Source organism: Ursus americanus, chromosome 6 (assembly GCF_024610735.1).
Source record: "Ursus americanus isolate L20-20 chromosome 6, mUrsAme1.1.p, whole genome shotgun sequence".
Classification (NCBI taxonomy): Eukaryota; Metazoa; Chordata; class Mammalia; order Carnivora; family Ursidae; genus Ursus; species Ursus americanus.
Genome location: NC_142132.1, coordinates 80,575,869 through 80,595,378, shown reverse-complemented (window position 1 = coordinate 80,595,378; position 19,510 = coordinate 80,575,869). Strand labels below are relative to the sequence as shown.

At 41.1% G+C, this 19,510-nt stretch overlaps 1 protein-coding gene across 3 annotated transcripts in view; it reads left to right on the top strand.

Annotated features, from left to right (window-relative positions):
• The window catches only part of CHRM3 (cholinergic receptor muscarinic 3), a 474,740-nt gene that overhangs the window by 339,209 nt on the left and 116,021 nt on the right, over window positions 1-19,510 (top strand). For 2 of the 3 annotated variants that reach the window (XM_087863158.1, XM_087863157.1), the window contains exon 5: window positions 17,347-17,514. In XM_087863158.1, the coding sequence (XP_087719284.1) occupies window positions 17,396-17,514 (119 nt within the window). In that variant the 5' untranslated portion in view covers window positions 17,347-17,395. Of the gene's footprint in view, window positions 1-4,321; window positions 17,323-17,346; window positions 17,515-19,510 lie in introns of those variants that run through there. The other variant, XR_015724882.1, reaches the window with a different exon arrangement.

Below are 19,510 nucleotides of genomic sequence, written 5' to 3'. Positions count from 1 at the left end.
CGCCACTTCTCAGAATCCCTTCATGTCCGTTCTGCGTGTGCATGCAGTTTTTCTTCTCAGGAAAGAATTTTGTTAGCTTGGGAATGTCCAACAATAGCATAATAGGTTGATAAATTAGGCTTCATTAACTCAATAGAATATTTTTGGCAAAGAGAAGCTGTTCTCTAGCCACTTCTCCTCATGTTTATCTCCTGGCTTGATGAATTCCTTACAGGTAAAGACATACTCCACATAGTTACTATTCAAAAGAGTCTTGTCCACTGAGCCTGAAATTGCCTTTTGTTGGATAACAAGTGTGATCATGTGAAGGAATTTAGTCATACAGTTGACTGGCCACCACTGACGTGAAATTATATGACTCTAGAAAGCTTTTTCTGCTATTTTACCATGTTCTACAGCTCAGGAAATTCCGGGTGAAAAATTCCTAGGCCTGTCTGGAAACATAAACTTATAACAGTCTGGAAATGAAAGAGACCTGGAGATCATCATTTTATTCCCTCATTTTAGAGATAAGGGAACTGTACCAGTAACAGGGTGCCTCACTTGGAATGTTCTGGAAGGTACTAGTGGTGCTGCGGTTGTGCTGCCCAGGCTTTCCTGGACAGATGTTGCTCTTTTGCAGTGGAAGCCAGCAAACCTCTCTACAGATCTCTCTCTGTTCACGGAGCCTAGGAATCCGTCTCCGTCCTCCCTGTTGCTCTCCATTGCCTCCCAGGAAACCCAGAGGTCCCTTTGCCATTGACCCATGGGCCTCGCTGGCTGTTTTTAAGTCCATCCCTATGGCAATAGGTCCTGTTTAGGGTCAGTTGCGGTTAATGCTTTATTATTTTCTAGTTATGACGTTTGTGATTCTAATTGTTTATAGCAACAGACAGTAGAAACCTATGCAGACTTTATTTTGACCGTCTGTGACATTTGACAGAAATAAACAGAAGACACATTTTGAAGACGAAAAACCAGTAGTGTAATTTCTTGATGTTGCTGGTGTCAGGGTAGTCATAAAAATTGAAGGTTCCTTCTTACCTGACACCAAAAGTGGCTTTGTGGGGGAAGAACCTAACTTCTGACTTTCACCTATTTTATTTGATACAAGAATGTATGAAATGTGGTAGAAAGACCCTCAAGCAGTGAGTATATTCAGTATGCATTTATAGGGTCAGACTTGGAGGGGTGGGGATCAAACTGGCAACGAAATAACCTTAATAAGATGAGGATTTTCTTAACAAAAATAAATGCCAGAAATGGGAGAAATAAGTAAGTAGATATAAGTAAGAAGAAATGGCTTGTATAAATAACTGCAGTTCTGAGAGCATATCATCAAATGGTTGTGTTGTCATACAGTGAAAATAAAATGCAGAGAAAACAAGAGAAAAAACAATACATCTATCTCAGTGTACTGTCTTGCCAAGGCTTATTGAAACACATGGTGAATAACCAACGTCCTTTAAGCATAATAAGTAAATGCAGACTACCAATACTGCAAATAAAGAAGTTTCAAATGTTACCCTCTTCAACTTTAGGATGCAGTAAGTTATTAATGTCATTTGTGGTTTTGCCTGAGATTTGTTAAGCATACACAGGGAACTCTGGGGAGTTCATAAAATACCCTGCCCTCTGTCTCACAGAGCAGTCTTTGTGACGTCTGATATAGACACCCGGTGGAAGAAGATCACACTCACCCTCCTGCCAGGTAGATGGGGACGTGGCTTCTACATAAGGAAGGCAGTCCAGCTTCCAATAGCTAAGAACATGCGGACCCCACACTGGAGAATCAAACTTCCGGAAGACTTGTGGTTTTGGGGGGATAGAGGGTTGGGTTTTTTTTTTCCACTAGATACACAATGTTACATTAGTTTCAGGTGTACAACACAGTGATTTGACAGCTCGGTATGTTGTGCTGTACTCACAGGCATAGCTCCCATCTGTCACCGTACAACACTATTACAGTGGTATTGACTCTATTCCCTGTGCTGTGCCTTTCGTCCCCATTCATTGATTCATCCCATAACTGGAAGCCTGTACCTCCCCCTTCCCCTCTGGCAACCTCCAGTTTGTTTTCTGCATTTATGGGTCTGTTTCTGTCTTTTGCTTATCTGTTTGTTCATCCGTTTCGTTTTTTAGAGTCCACATATAAGTGAAGTCACATGGTATTTGTCTTTCTCTGACTGATTTCACTTAGCATAATACCCTCTAAGTCCATCCATGTTGTTGCAAATGGCAAGATCTCCTTCTTTATGGCTGAGTGATAGTTCATTGTGTATTTGTACCATATCCCAGAAGACTTAGTGTTGATGCAATAACAGCTTTAGTAGAAGAATGGAATACAGACAACAACAACAACAGCAAAACCACACAGAAAACCTGAGTTCTTATCCTGGCTTTGCTTGTAAAACATTGCGTATTCCTTTGCAAGCCACTTAAGCCCCTGGAGGCCTCTGAAGTGCTCTATGAAAAAAATACTGTGTGTCTCTTCTACTTCTAAGGAAATATTGCAAGATTTAAAGAGAGATCATTGGAAAAGGACCTACCAAGCATTTAAAAATATGTATTATGCAGGGCACCTTGGTGGCTCAGTTGGTTAGGCACCCAACTCTTGATTTCAGCTCAGGTTATGATCTCAGGGTCGTGCAATAGAGCCCCGAGTCTGGCTCCATGCTCAGCATGGAGTCTGCTTGAGATTCTCTCTCCCTCTCCTTCTGCCCCTCCCCCCACTCACACACTACTCTCTCTCTCAGATAAATAAATCTTTAAAATATATATATATATTATGTGTGTGAAATAAGTGATGTATAATACATGAAATGTAGCATAGAGAGAGAAGTTTAGAGAGGGCACGGAAACACATAATTTCTAGGACTTTGTAATCCTAAGGAAAAATTAAAATTTTGGCCATTTAAAGCATGTGTGGGTACAAAATACAAACGGAACTCATAGGATCTATATTAAATAATGTAGCAAACATAGAAATGTGGGCAGAAAGGATTTTTACTTGCTAATCAAATCTTTTTTTCATTTAATTTCACCTCTTTCCCAAGGGACTTGTACGTTTTTCTTTCTAATGATAGTTCAGTAAATGTCTGCTACATGCGACATGAAAATCAGGCTGGTGTGATTTTTTTTTAAATACATATAGTTTATATGTGCCTAAGATAAAAGGAAGTTGAAATGCTAATTAAATATTAGATTAGGGTGCCTGGGTGGCTCAGTCGGTTGAGCGTCTGCCTTCAGCTCAAGTCATGATCTCAGGGTCTTGGGATCAAGTCCTGCATCAGGCTCCCTGCTCAGCAGGGATTCTGCTTCTCTGTATCCCTTGCTCCTCCCCCCTGCTTGTTTTCTCTCTCTCTCAGGTAAATAAATAAAATCTTTAAAATATATATATTGGATTATTAATTTAATGGTATAAAATGTGACCCTCAGGAATCTAAACCTTTCAGATTCAAGACGTAAGTTCCAAGTCTGTGTCTTCCATGTCTCTTGCAGGAAGAGGAAAGCAATCACAGAGGACCATCTGGAACTTCTGTAAAACAATATCCTATTCCTCCAAAAGTGTAGGTCCTTATAATAAAAACAACTCCTGCAGCCCAAGGGTTCCTCGATAGATGAATGGATAAAGACTATTACTCAGCCATAAAAAGAATGCAGTCTTAACCATTTGCAACAACATGGATGCAGCTAGAAAGTATAATGCTAAGCTAAATAAATCAGTCAGAGAAAGACAAATACCATAAGATCTCACTCCTGTGGAATTTAAGAAGGAAAACAAAGACGCAAAGGGGGACAAAAGAGAGGGGGACAAACTAAGGAACAGACTCTTAACTACAGAGAACAAACTGATGGTGACCAGAGGGGAGGGGTGGAGAGATGGGGGAATTGGGTGATGGGAATGAAGCCATGCACTTGTCATGATGAGCACGGGGTGATGGATGGAAATGTTGAATCAGTATATTGTGCACCTGAAACTACCATAATACCACATGTTATCTAACTAGAATTAAAATTTTTAAACTAAATTTAATTAAAAAAATAAATAACTAAAATTCCTTTGGAAAAGAAGTTAAAGGGGACTTTTCAGGGTTCTGAAATTCCCCTTTCATTAGAATAAACATTAGTTATACTACCCTTCTAAAATCAAAACTACTAACAAATTAATTCTGGTGATCATTTGAAATGAAAGACTATAATTTTATATTATGTAATATATGAGTGAAGAATATGTAGAGCATAGATAATATTAATTCCTATATTTTATTATTTATCGTATGCCAAGGTGATTTATATATTATGTTTACCATGACCACACAAGATGTGTATTTTCTTGCAGGAGATCATACAGTTTGTAATTAATGGAATCTGATGGATACCTGGTTCCAAAGCTAACACCCTTCCCAGGACGTCAGAGCTTACTCAGGTGTGTTCTGCAAACACTGATATGTGCAAATCACCTTGGGTATTTCTGACAAGCTCCCTGGTGATGTCAGTGCTGGTGACCACGGGGACCACACTTCAAGTAGCAAAGTTCTAAAGTGCAATAATTCCAGAGTATTTCCATAGAAATGATTAAAACAAGAAAGTACTCTTATTCAACAAAATAGGGAAGACTGGGCTAAGCAAGACCGAACTAATCTGCTTGCAGGTCTTCTCAGAGCCTTTAATTTGTTAATGTGCATTGTGCCCCGAGAGGAGAATAGCATATATCCCATTTTTCAAATCTGTTTGGCAGTAGAAATTTTTTTCTCATAGAGCATACCTCAGGATTAGCATTCACTTCCGAAGTATTGCTTTCCATCAAGCTGACTATTTAAAGGTAATGCCTTTTCTGGAAAATACTAAAACAAAGACTTGGCAGCAGTCAGAAGGGGGTAAAATTATGTAACCGTTATGATGCTTAGTAGTGACTGGAGTTGGGAAAGGTTGGAGGGGGAAGACAGGGATGCAAAAATGAATAAAGCGGGACACGTGCCTTCAAGGAGAGCTCAACCTGGCAAAAATAAATGTAAAAAACTAACTGCAGGGCAGGATTAAATGAATTCTAAATGTAGGTTAAAAAAAACATGCAGTAAGAAATAGAAGGGGGGGACTGTTCATTCTAAACTTTTGTTGGCAGTTTTGAATTCTCCTTTTTTCCCTGTACCTGATGCTTCCTTTATTGAAATCCTTAGACACTGTGGGAATTGCTTGTGGAGAGGCTGAGAACACTTTCCAGATTGAACCTTTTCAAACTGCCTTAGAGCTCTGTCCTTTCCTTGCTTCTCCATGGGGGCTGGGCCAGAACATCAGTGATTTTGTTTTTCTTCAGAACATGTCCTTCCTGATTTTGCACATCAGCGTTTTGAATTTCTTCTTCAATTCAGTTGCTTTGTGGGGGGACTGGTGAGGACTGGGATTCATCTGCTTTTCCCTTCCAGAGACCCGGGGCAGTCGGTAGTAAAGGACACTGTGCGTGACCACCTGCTTGTGGCACGGTTGGCTGGCAGCTAAAACTGGGCTCTGATTGGTCCTAGCCCCCAGTCCCTGGATCTGACCTCAGCGATCTCGAGCAAATGCATCTATGCGGCTGTTATGTCATCCAGACCTGGGAACTCTGGTTCTCACAGACGGAGACAGCCACAGGATCTTCTTTGCTTTAAAATGTGAAGTTTGGTCATATGATTCCTGACCTATTCAGTATATAGAACAGTTGTATAAACGTCATGTTCCAAAAGGAATCATGACATTTTGCTATCAGCTTTGGTGCTGTAGCTCTTTCTAGATCACTCAAGAATCCCATCACTTTTTCTTCTCAGGATCCAGAATCATTTGTGAGGGGTCCACCTGTTCTTTCGGGCCACATTTAGCTTTCTTTCGGTCAGATTCTGTCTGCTACAGCAACTCCTTTCCTCTTAAAAATTGGAGTGGTTAAAATAAAAACCCCACCAATGTGATATCACGTCATTTTTAAAGTACTTTTTAGATTTTGGAGCATTCTGGTTTAATACTCATGAAAGCTCTGTATTAAAACATGTTAAACAGTTCTTGGAGGGTACAGCTGACCCCTTATGGCATTTTCAGGTTTTCTAGTTTCTGTTTGGGCCACATGTTTTTGCTCCCAAATTCAGTGAAAGTTTGTGGAGGCCTAGATCCGAATGGGTTCCCAAGGCTGTGGGTGAGCCTAGACCGTATCAGTGTATGTATGTCCTTATGACTCTGTGGCCCTCTGGTGATCTGAGCTTCATCATTAATGCCCATGACATGGAAAATTTATTTCTTCATAAAAAATGGTCATCAAGTGAAAGGAATAATTTTAGCCTAATATGAAAATATGTTTCACTTGTGGTGTGAGGATATAGACAGCAAATATGTGACTTCCTATGAAAATGTGATTCAGAAAAAAGTTAGGTACCTGAGTAAACATCTTAATAATCTCAATTTGAGGGATTCAGGGACGTTAGCCTCAGGGGTGTTGTCCGCCTTTACGGTGGAAGAGGGAAAGCATCGTAAAGAAGATGGCCGCCTAGGGGACCGAGGGAAGTCTCACAGTGGGCAGGAAGGTCATGACGGCCACATGGGGAACTGTTGGGTTTAAAATAGCTAACATTGGTAATACAGAGAATCACGAATCTTTGTTCACAATCTTGCTTATCACTAAATGAAAGTGCACGTGTGAGTTTTACATCGATGTGTCATAAAAGTGACGTTCAGGAAAACATATTATCTGAAGTTCACACTGCTGATGGTGTTTATCCTTTTTCTCAGGGGATTGGTTACCCATCTTTTGATTTCAGGAGCATTTGAACCCCAGGAGCACTCAACACTACCCTTCCGCCTTGACTTTATCCAGTGTGGCATTCTCGATGTTTCTTCCGTCCGTTCTAACACCTCTGCCCATTCTCACCTTCCAGCTTTCTTCATCTCTGGCCTGGATGATAAAATAGCCTCCTAATCGATCCATTTGCCCTAAGATTCCTTACTCAGACTCTTCTCCACACTGCCACCAGGACTCTCTCCTAAAAAGAAAAAAAAAATTTTTTTTAATCTGCTCATACAGCAAATCCACTTCTAGAAGGTTCTTATACTCACATAAAGGATACAGATATATATATCAAAACATTTGTTACCATTTTATTTGTGACAAAACAATTGGGTGACCTTAACTGTCTGTCAATATGGAAATGATGACATTTTTACTAATGCCTACCTATTATACCAAAAGTCAGCAAACTTTTTCTATAAAGGGCTAAATAGTAATATTTTAGACTTTTCATGCTATACAATCTCTGCCATGATTACTCGATTCTGCTCTTATATCAAGAAAGTAGCCACAACGATAGGGGCCTTTGGGTGGCTCAGTCGGTTAAGCCTCTGACTCTTGCTTTCAGCTCAGATCGTGATCTCGGGATGGTGGGATCTCTAGCCCCACATCTGGGTCCATGCTTAGAGTGTAGTCTGCTAAAGATTCTCTCTCTCCCTTTGTCCCTCCCTTGTATGCACACACGTGCTCTCTTTGTCTTTCTCTTTCTCTAAAACAAACAAATAAATAAAATCTTAAAGGAAAAAAAAAAGTAGCCACAGATGATACATAAGCAAATGAGCATGGCTGTGTTCCAATAAAACTTTATTTGCAAAAACAGGGATTTGGCCCCTAGGCCTGTAGGCTGCCAAGCCGTGGTGTAGATTGCAGTATATATATTAAGAATGATGAGATAAATCTGCCTGTGCTGGCAGGGAAGGATATCCACAATATACTCTTAGGCAAAACAGTATACGACTAATATATCCTATATTTGTTATCCTGTCTTTCTTTGTGTTTCTATCTTTGTTAAAAAGATATATATTTATCTTACATATATATATGTAGATATATAGATAAAGATAAAGATAGATATAGATATATATATAGACAGTGGGAGACAGAGACAGATGCAAGCAAAGGAATGAATAGATAAAATAGGTGATACAGTGTGCACAAAAAAGAGAAATCCAAAAGAATGCACACCAAGTATTACTAGGAGCTCTTCTGAGAGAGTATAGGTACGAAAGCAAGGAAATTTTCCATTTTTATCTACTTTACATTTTTATCTAGTTCTGCAGTGTTTAAACTTCTGTGTGACTATGTATTATATTTACATTACAGAAAAGTACTGAAATAATGAATCACCTGAAATCTGAGCCTATCTCTGCACTAGTTATAGACCTTCTGGTGTTTCGCATTGTCTGTAGGATAAACTGTGAGCAATACATCAGAGCCTTCTCAGGCTCAGTGCATGATCAGCCCCGCCACCTGCTCTGGTCTCATCTTGAACCATCCTGCCTGCTCTGCAAACCCCGCTACCCCCCACAGCGCATAGTGCCGTTTCATGACTCCCTCTCTGCACAAATGATGCTTCCCTTTCTCTAATTGGCTCCTCCTCTGCTTCTCCTCCACGCTCTTCCTCATGTACGTCACAGCCCCAGCTAGATGTCCCCTTTTTTTACCTCTCTTGCATCTTTCCTCTCTCCTATAGGCCAAAGTTATTCCCCACGTGTTAATATATAACTGTTTCCATTTTCCATAACCACTGGTAGACTGGGTTTCTTCAGGCAGGGTTATTCTCTTGTCATTTCTGATTCTCCATACTCCGCCCAGAGCTTAGCACACAGTAAACACTCATTAAACCTATGCAGTTGGAAACTTCTAGTTAAGGAACTATTTTAAGAATCTTAGGGTTACATTAAGGAGATTTTTACACTGAACTTTAAAAATGTTCGGTAAAGTCTACAACTGAGACTCATATGGCAAAATGCTTTAAATATCCCCACCTAGAAAAGGGTTATTTGTTAATGATCTGTAGCAGAAGGGTGCACATGGGGGTCTGCTTTATTGTTTAGTGGACTCGGGTGTTTTCAGCATCATCTAAGAGCCAACACAAACAAAAGCTTTTGGCTTTGTAAGTCAAATAGCCCATTCTGAGATGTTGATTTATAGCTATATTCATAGTGAATGTATTCAGCTGTAATAGAATACCTTATTAATGGGCTAGATAATGAAGTGCTTACTTGTCCCAAATATGAAGTCTAGAGGAAGGCAGGTGTTGATCTTTAATTACCTGCTCAGTGCCAGCATCAGGGGCAAATGCACTTTTTCATCTTTACATTTACTATTTCTTAGCACATTGGCTTCCATCCCATTCTTGTTGCCCCGTCGTTGCAGGCTGGCTCTTCACCACCAAGAATCACGTCCACATTTGAGGCAGAAATTAAAGAATAGGAGCAAAATACCTCTGTTCTTGGTCTTTAAATTCTGAAAGAGAAGTCTTGACTAGCAGTGTTTGCCTTACATTTCATTGGCCCCTTCCCCATGGCCACTCAGCTATCAATTATTATTAGTCAAGGGAAATGAGATGAAGATGACTAGTTTTTATCAATCACGATTCAACCCCTAGACTTCGGAGGATGAGCATGGCCTCCTTTTATGAAAGGAACCCCTACTTGTTACCTTGAGACATAAGGATTTTTTTGGAATGGAAGAAGGAGGGAGGATGATTTTCTGTGCCAATGTCGATTACTATTATCAGACCAGCAGATGACTGGACCTAGATATACTGGGGGGAAAACTCATGAAATTTGAGGTTACATTGGATTCTTGTTCCACTATTTACAGCTATAGGAACCTGAGATAATTACTTAACTTCTCTGCACTTTTTGTCCTAGCTACAAAATAGGAGAAAACACCATGTATCTCATAGGATTATTGTGAGGACCGAATCAAGATGGCTGGCCTCAAGCCTAACACTGTAAGCGCCATGGTCGGCGTGCCAACAACACCAGGGCGCCTCGCTATTGCTCTGCGTACAGGGATGGATCTTGATAGATTCTTCCTTGCCTTGGACTTTCAGTCTCCATTTGTGCCCAGTGGTGTCATTATTCTTTGTATAGTCATGGCTGTGTCTGGTTGGATATAAATTAAGTGCTTCTAAAGTGTTCAAAGTAGGGATTCCCAGGCAACATGCTTGTTCAAAGAGAGGAGGGAGGCGTTTACAACACATAGCAGTTCCTGTGTTATTTAATCATGAAAGCCAATATTGTTTCAATGTGGGGAAGAGAAAGATTTGTACAATCAAGATACAGAAAAAGAACATTTAATTTAGAGACCCATCAAAATAAAATTTCCTTTGAATCTGAAGTTCTTGGATGACATACGTTGCTAAAATCGAATGTTTCGTTCACCAACAATGACAGACATAAATTAAATAAAATAAGAGTTTGAGGGATTGCATCCTGTTGCAGAATAGTGCTGACCCTCCGGGGCTCTCCACCCATACTTTCCATCCAGCAGTTTTCTCCAAAATCTGGGGTTGCACTGGCTCAGAGAAGGATGTGGGTGAAGTCCCACAGTTTCAAAACAAGAATTATCTGACCCCTGCTTTGTCAGATGCTCCTGCTGATAAAAAGGATCAGGAAGGCTTTCCCCTCACAGAAAAAAAAGGGATAGCATGTACCACTCCGGCATTTCCTGACAGCCACTCTGGGGCGTAGAGAGGGAGGAATTTGGGGAAGGGGAACTGGATTCCTTAAACCTGAGTGTGCAATAGTTCTGGAATCCTTCCTATCATTGGAAGGAGAATCAAGCTTCTTGCGGGGGGGGGAAGGATCTGAAAATAAAAGCCAAAAAGCTCACACATATTCTTCATATGAATTTTGTCTTTTTGGAGCTCTGCTGAATTGAAATTTTGCAATAACTACTATTTGATATTTCTGCCTTATCTGACAGCCTCCCTTGTCTGTTCCAATTTGGGATCATTACCTAAAGTTTATTTTACTTCTTTAGGTAGGTTAAAAAAGAATTTAGATCAGTTTTGCAAATTACTAAAATATCAAACAATAACTTTATCTTTGACATCCACATTAATAATCCAGTAACACTTTTATATTTATTATTCAAGAATAGTTTGAAGCTTGAAAGTTTTCCTACGTACTTCTCCAACTGTATTTGAACCACAGCCTTGCACAATTAAATGTCACTCTCTGAAAAGTACTTAACTTGGGAAACGCCAGGTACTCTTTCTCTGCGTCAGAGAGTCAGCTTTCTAAAAGGTGAGGGACTGTCTGTGAAAACGTTGAAGATTACTACCCAGATGGGATGGATTTTTGCAACTTTCAAGCCTTACCTAAAAGACTTCTGCTGAAGAAAAAAAAGGCTTAAAAACACATATTATCTTTCATAGTATGAATAAAGAAGTGTCCCGAATCTCCTTAAACAGAAAATTCAATTCAGTTTTAGCTTTGTACTTAGAACTTCACAGACGTCTGCACAAAGCCCCCTGTTGCTGTCGTGTCCCCTCCAACCCCTGTTGCCTCTGTAACCGTGGCAATGCCCGGAGCACGTTTGCTCAAGATTTCCGTTTTCAGGTGGAAGAAGGCATGGATGGGGTATCGTAAAAGACAAATGGTGGACTAGATCATGTTATGGGACGAATAAACATGTGGCATATTGCAACACTTGTGTTATCCATGGAAAATGAAGAGGAAGACTAAATTATCCCAGAGCAGAATTTGAGGAGAAGCAGCCTGAGGCTTAATGCTGCTGCTGCTAGTGAGCACAGAAAGTGGGGGCGGGGGGGTGGTAGGAGTTTTTAGTGCAATGCAGGTGAGTTTGTAAGAAGGGAGATCTGTGGGAAAGACTGACCTGGAGAGGGTGCCCTGTTGTAGCTTCTTAACCCTAAGAGGCTCTTAACTTGCAGAGGTATTTGTAGACCTGCAGTCCCGTCGTATGTGGTGTAGGCGTGCTGTAGTTCGAGGAGTCTGACCAGTTCTGTGCATCTTTGCTCTCTCGTGTGCTTCTTTATGTGTTTCCCCATTCGTTTGTTTGCATTGTTGAGAAAGGCATCAGGTGAGGATTTGGCCTCTGTGAGTATTTCTCCTCTTCCCTCTATAACGGCATAGTAGTGACTGAAAGCAGAGACCGTGGAACCAGTCTCCCTGGGTTTGTGCCTCAGTATTCTCATCTGTAAAATGGGGATAATAATAGTTTCTACCTTTTAAAGTTGTTACAAAAGAGTACACGAATTAATGATTTTAAAGTCCTTAAAACAGTATCTGAAACAATGTTGGGGCGCCTGGGTGGCTCAGTTGGTTAAGCGTCCAACTTTTGATCTTAGCTCAGGTGTTGATCTCAGGGTCATGAGATCGAGCCCTGTGTCGTTGGGCTCCACGCTGAACATAGAGCCTGCTTAAGATTCTCTGTCTCCCTCTGCCCCTCCCCCCCACTCACTCACACTCTCTCTCTCTCTCAAAAAAATAAAATAAAATACAGTATCTTAAGCAAAATTTCAAAGCTAGTGCCAGTTATTAAGTAGGATAATAATATAAAGGATTGCTCAATATAATCTCATCTCTCTCAACATTGCTATTCAGAACTAGATGCCACACTCAATATCCCCCTCACCCCCTGGCAGATAATAAGCCCTTCACATAATTTTGTGAAAGCAAGGGAAGAAGAAGAAAGGGAAGGACTGGAAAGAAGGACTCCGCCCCAGGAAAGGATCTACTAACTGAGGTCCACACCAGGGGACTGCCCGTACGGTGCAGTGTAAAACAGTACATCCCTCACCCATGAGCCAGAGCGCTAATTCTCTGAAGTTTTTAGGCTGTCGCTATTATGCATTGTACTATTTGTATCTAGAAAAGGTTATTAAACAGATAGTCATGAACAACAGATAACTAGAAGAGAGATAGACAAGAGCCCACCAAAAGAAAGTCAAGCCCCAACAACATCGACATCTAGTTAAGAGAAGAGATTGGTAAATAAAACCTTGTGCATCTTGATTTCAAGTGAGAACGTCTTGACTTAAGCACGACATTTGATGAAATTTTTCAAGGCATGATGATTGGAAAAAAAATTTATGGATTGCTTAATAATGCAATGTGATGGATGTTTAATTAGATCAGTAATTAACATTACAAATAACAAAGAAAATGAACATCATTCCATAAAACTTTGTTCTGGGATCATGTTAGTTGGGGTGGGTTAGTTAGAATCAACTGGATTGCAAGGAAGACTTGAGGCAGATAAAACATTAAATATATCACCGTTAAGTCAGTAAACAGTAAGCTCCAAATTTGGGAAAGGCACAAACGTTTTGTGTAAAGGAATGGGGGGATGGGTGGTGCACAGAGGTGAAAATACACAGCCTTCTATTCCATGCGCACACAGGTTGGAGGCTGACTGGTGATCTCTGCTCTTCAGACACCCATGAAGTGCACAAGAAACCCAGGGGACCACTGGTTCGTAGAGAGCCGGCTGTATTCTAGGATTTATGAAAGACAGTAGGAACAAACTTGAATCCCTCAGATCATTGACAAGTTGCATTTCCGGACACCCGCGTGATATGCCAATTTCTTTTCTTCGGGGGAACATAAGCTGCACAGAGCTGGATTTGACCCTTGATCAACCGACCCAACATTCTGCTTACCTGGGGCACATTCAGCAAGACCATATCCTTAAACTCCGTGGTATAGGGATATCATCTCAAAACACTCTACAGCCCAACATGTTAGGGATCTCTTCTCAAAACAGAAAATGGAACTATTAGACTTGATGTTATGTAAGCCACCCTTTGGTGGAATTCTATATATATTCTATATATTTACCAGTTCTTGAAGTAGTGAGTGGCAGAAGTTTACTATAGACTGGTTAAGTGGTACTTTTATTTATCCTCAGTTTACCTCTGACATCTCCAAGGCATCACCTCCACCAGCCTCTCCACACACAGCTGCGGGTTTAACAGCATCTGGCTGTGAAAGTTCCATGTTCACCCTGCTCGCGCCTTTATGATCAGACAGACTTGGATCAGCTCCTCTTGCACACTCATCTTGGCAGATGAGAATTTATACAAACTTCACAGCCCCCGCCTGCCCTTCCCCATTTCTACCGCCTCTCTCTGGCCCTTTGCCCACAACCCTGGAGGACTCTGGAAGGGCAGCCGCAGGCCTTGCTGTGAGGTGGATGATCGTGGGCCGGTCGGTTCGCACACAGTGTTTTCCTGATAGCAGCTAGGGGATTTGGATTTGATTCAGAAATGACTTGGACATTACCCACACGCGATCCTGTCATTCCTCTCCTTAGAGCCACAATTATGGGGGATGCCAGATCCTATTATTTTGGCCTTTTTTGTCCAACTTTTCCTTCCCTGATTATAAACACTTGCAATGACCATAAAAAGCCCTATCCTTAAAGGAGACTCACTTATAGTTTCAGAAAGGTGATGTCTCTGACTGTGGGTCCATTTCCACTCTCCTTCTTCCAGGAGGAAGGATTAACATCATCTTCTCATCACTTGTCAGAAGGACGAGGGGACTGTTTTTCCTGTCTTTATAGAGTGATCACTTACTAATCCTAAGCAGTCTCAATGTATGGGTTTGTTTGTTTTATTTGCTTATATGTTTAGGGACTGAATTAACTTGTCAGCAGCAAGGCCTTACACAAGTCATGTGACAGGTGTCTCCTCCCTTGATAAATATTTGGATGGGGGGGGACTAAGTTATTTTTAATGTCTCTCCCAGCTCTGTTTTTCAGTGATTTGGGTTAAGTCTTTTTCTCCTTCTATGGCTTACTAGATTTGCATACCAAATCATTAATTAAAACCCAAGAGCCTTGTGTCCTACCGTTGCCCAGCATCCCCATTGTGTCCTCCGTTCCCTTGCTTGCTTTCCAATTTGCCATCTGTCAGTTTGCTGACTTGGCAATATCTCCACTACCCGCGCGATAGCTTTGCAACCTCTCGGCAAGGCTGTGGCTCCTTCCACACGATTTCAGGGTCTCAGAAGAAACAGAACCAGGAAGGCAGAGGGAAGCCTTCCAGCCTCTGCAGTGGGATCGTTCCCTCATAAAGCCACAAAATTCAAGGCCAGCATCCCTGTGACCATGTTTATAGATGAACCCCTGTGACTTCATGTAGGAGTATTTCTTTGGTATAGGTAAGGAGACATTCATGGGACAGGGAAACCTTATAAAACCTGGCTACATGATTTCTTGAAGTTAAAATCTGAGTTATGGAGGCTGTATTATTTTCATGGATTTTGGAACTTAGTTGAGATGAGCATTTGAGGGTATGAACATAGAAAAATAGAGCACTCAAGCCCCTGGCTTTCTGCCTACCTGCCTGGAGACCACGTAGATGGCTGGTTCTCTTCTCCTCCAGCCCTAGTGACACCTCTGTGTCCCTTAGGGTCCCTGTCCTTCCTTGCCTTTTTCCTTTCTCTTCTTTTAGTGTGAGATTTCTTTCTTGCCCTTCCATCCTTCCTTCCTTTGTTCTGTCCTCTTTCTCTTATGATCTAACTTCTTGTTATCTCAGTATTTTGTGGTTTTCTCAGCTAATTGTTGCCTTGGATGATGATTTCTCCTGATCCCACATGCATCATCTGAGATTCATAAGGGTTAGCTCCTTCATGAAAAAATGGGGACCCAACTAACTATGGAGCCCGCCATCATCAATGGGTTATGGTTTCTATTTTAATCTTCATGGAATCATTTACTTTGTAGATCCTCCTGGTTTTGGCACTTAGGAGCCTTTCCTCTGCAAGGGGGTGGAAATATTTTCTTTAGGTAAAATTATGTTTTAACAAATCCTGTCAAGTGTGCATGTGTGTGCACCTGTGGGTCCAAGTGTTTTCACGATATCAACAAATCTGATATTTTAAACACATCATCTCAGGCAACTTGTTTGAGGACACAGGCAGACCCTTGAACAACACGGGGGTTGGGGCACCAGCCCCAGCGCAGTCAAAAATCTGCACAGTAGAGTTTTTGACTCCCCCAAAGCTTAACTACTGACAGCCTCCTATTGGCTGGAATCCTTGCCAGTAACATAAACAGTCAATTAAAAATTTTTTGTATGTTATATATATATCTTCTTAAGATTTTATTTATTTATTTGAGAAAGAGAGAGCACGAGCAGGGGGAGGTGCAGAGGGAGAGGGAGAAACAGGCTCCCTGCTGAGCAGGGAGCCCAATGCGGGGCTCGATCCCAGGACCCCAGGATCATGACCTGAGCCCAAGGCAGATGCTTAACCCGCTGAGCCTCCCAGGCGCGCATATGTTATATGTATTTTTTACTGTATTCTTCCATTAAAGTAAGCTACAGAAAAGAAAGTGTTATTAAGACAATTATAAGGAAGAGAAAATACATTCACAGAACTGTCCTGCATTTGTTGAAAAAAATCCATTCTGTAAGTGGGCCTGTGTCGTTCAAACCCACGTTGTTCGAGGTCTGCCGTAGTGATCGTGAAGGGACTCATCAGCGGCACATCTTCCGTTTCCCCTGCAATAGCATCAGCCGGTCGTTCTACTAATGGCAACTTAATTTCAGGAAGACTGGGTGTTGCTTTAATCAAGATGCAGTCTGATTTAGTTTTATTTTTTAAATGCAGTGTAAGAACACTCCCTCCCCCAGTTGTATGTCGTTCATTAACATTTTCTGTCCACCAAGCAAGGCTAGTGAGGCAAAACCAAATCCTCACTATCACCGACACTCATGAGTACTAGGCACCAGGTACCATTCTGAGCACCTGACATCCATCACCTCATTTCATGCCCACAACTTTCTGTGGGTAGACACTGCAATTAGGCTAAAGACACGGCACGGCGGTGTCCACCAGCTCGAGGCATCCACACTGTACTTGCATGGAAGGCAGGGCGCGAACGAGTGAGCAGAGGGCAGGAGAGGACTTTGGTGATAGGACGCCAGGCTGTGGACAATCTTGTGGCTAAACCAGGGAGTCTGAAGTCACAGACAGCCATATGCAAGCAAATTCAGTACAAGATGTGTTTTTCAGAACGAGCACTCTGGCTTGAATGTGGAGATGGAGAACAGGGGGCCAGACAGAAGGCAGGAACACTCATCAGTGGACGATTGCAGTAACCCCGGAGAACGTCAGGAAGAGAGTCACATCTAGGGTATCGGCTTTTGTAAATAGGTCAATGATACCAATTCAGATAGAGAACGCACTAAGACCCGCGGAAAAGGAAAGACCGTGGGTTTAGATGTTGGATCTCTAGAGTCTTAAGTGCCAGAGTCCTCACATCCTGGTGTAGCCACCAGGCAGCTAAAGAGCCGTGTCTGGAACGTGAAGAGACAAGAGGTTCTGCGTCAGGGTGGCTGGTAAAAGCAAGGGGGGATTCGGGCGGCTGAGTGAAGCCACCCACATGTGGAGGGAGAACTTCACGGGGCAGATACAGCAGACCCTGTGTAGCAGCTTCAGAGAAGCTTGTGAGGAGGGGTGCACACCAGGAGAGAATCAGGTCTTAGAAGCCAGGACCAGAGTTTCCAGGGGCAGGAGTGATCCGTACAGGGTCATCAGATTTGGCAACTCAGAGGTCTTTGTGATCTTAAGATAGGTCAGTGGAGAGAAACACAGCCCAGACTCTGTGATCGACTCTGTGATGCAAGAGGATGTGGGAACAACTCTCTCTGACTCATCTTTTAATGAGAGTGAACATGAGCATCGGCACAACCGAGTTCAGATTACGGCTCTGTCACTGACAAGCCCGCCCGACCTCAGGTAAGTGACAGCGCACCTTACCCGCAGCTTCGAATGTGTAAGGTTAATGCTGGGTATCTCAAAGAATGTTTGGGGATTAAATGTGCCAATATGTGTGAAAAGATTTTACATAGAAAATATCTTCTATATTTGTAGCATATAAGTATAGAACATATATAAACATATATATTCATATATATAAATATGTATTTATATATGTAAAGTACATTGTTAATGAGAATAGTTGCCATTTCTGTAATTCTTAGATTGAATAATTAAGTCTTTTTCTTCCTCTGAATCCCAAGTAGGGCCAATATTTTAATATTGGGAAATCAGACACCACTGAGCTGCAGCAACTAGACTTTTTTTTGTTTTTTATTTGGATGACCCTGAATGAAAGACTACAGAATATGTTAAAACATCAAAAAAGAATGAGATTTCATTTGATTTTAGAGTATACTTTATGCTATTTTAATTATTTGAAAGGATATTGAATATGTATTAATTATGGCAGTTCTAGCTAATATCATTGATAAACTCCAAAACCTCAGTGGAATAAAACAATATTAGCTTGTTGGCCATCTGGATGCCTTCTTTGGAGAAATGTCTGTTCATGTCTTCTGCCCATTTTTTTGGTTGGTTGGATTGGTTTTTCGGTGTTGAGTTGTCTAAGTTCTTTATATATTTTGGACACTAACCCTTTATTGGATATGTCATTTGCAAATATCTTCTCCCATTCCACATGAAGTGGCTGTTAGCAGGTTGCCTTTTAGTTTTGTTGCTTGTTCCCTTCGCTGTGCTGAAGCTTTTTATTTTGATGTAGTCCCAATAGTTTATTTTTGCTCTTTTTCCTTAGCCACAGGATACATATCTAGAAAAATGTTGTTATGGCCGATGTCACAGAAATTATTGTCTGTGCTCTCTTCTACAACTTTTGTGCTTTCAGGTCTCACATTTAGGTCTTTAATATATTTTGAATTTATTTTTGTAAGAAAAAATTTACAGCGTAAATTTATGGTGTAAGATGGTGGTTCAGTTTCATTCTTTTGCATGTAACTGTCCAGTTTTTCCAACACCATTTGTTAAAGAGACTGTTTTGTTCCTGTGGCATAGTCTTTCCTCCTTTGTCAAAGATTAAATGATCATATAACTGTGGGTTTCTTTCTGGCCTTTCTATTCTGTTCCATTGATCTTTGTGTCTACTTGTGTGCCAATTTCATACTGTTTTGACTACTACAGCTTTGTAATATAACTTGAAGTCATGAAAAGACACTCAGCATTACTCGTCATCAGGGAAATGCAAATCAAAACCACAATGAGATATCATGTCACACTTGTTAGAATGGTTAGAATCAAAAACTCAAGAAACAGCAAGTGTTGGTGAAGATGTGGGTGGGAGTGCAAACTGGTGCAGCCACTGTGGAAAACAGTATAGAGATTCTTCAAAAAATTAAAAATAGAACTACCCTACGATCCAGGAATCACACACCTGGGTATTTTCCCAAAGAATACAAAAACACTAGTTTGAAGGGACATTCACCCCATGTTTATTGCAGTATTATTTACAATAGCCAAACTATGGAAAGTATCCATCGATAGACGAATGGATAAAGAAGATGTGTGTGTGTGTGTGTGTGTGTGTGTGTGTGTGTGTGTGTAATTCACACAATAATATTCCAGCATCTATAATGGACTATTATTCAGCCATAAAGAAGAAGAAAATCTTCACATAGAGAGTGTAACGCAAAGCAAAATAAGCCAGAGAAAGACAAATGCCATATGATTTCACTCATATGTGAAATTTAAGAAACAAAACAAATGAACAAAGGAGAGAAAAAGAGAGAGGGAGAGAGACAAACCCCAAACAGATTTTAAGCTATACAGAGCACACTGATGGTTACCAGAGGGGAGGTGGGGGGATGGGTGAAATAGGCAATGGGGATGAAGGCATACGCTTGTCCTGATGAGCAGCGAGTAAGATATGGGACTGTGGAAGCACTATATTGTACACCTGAAA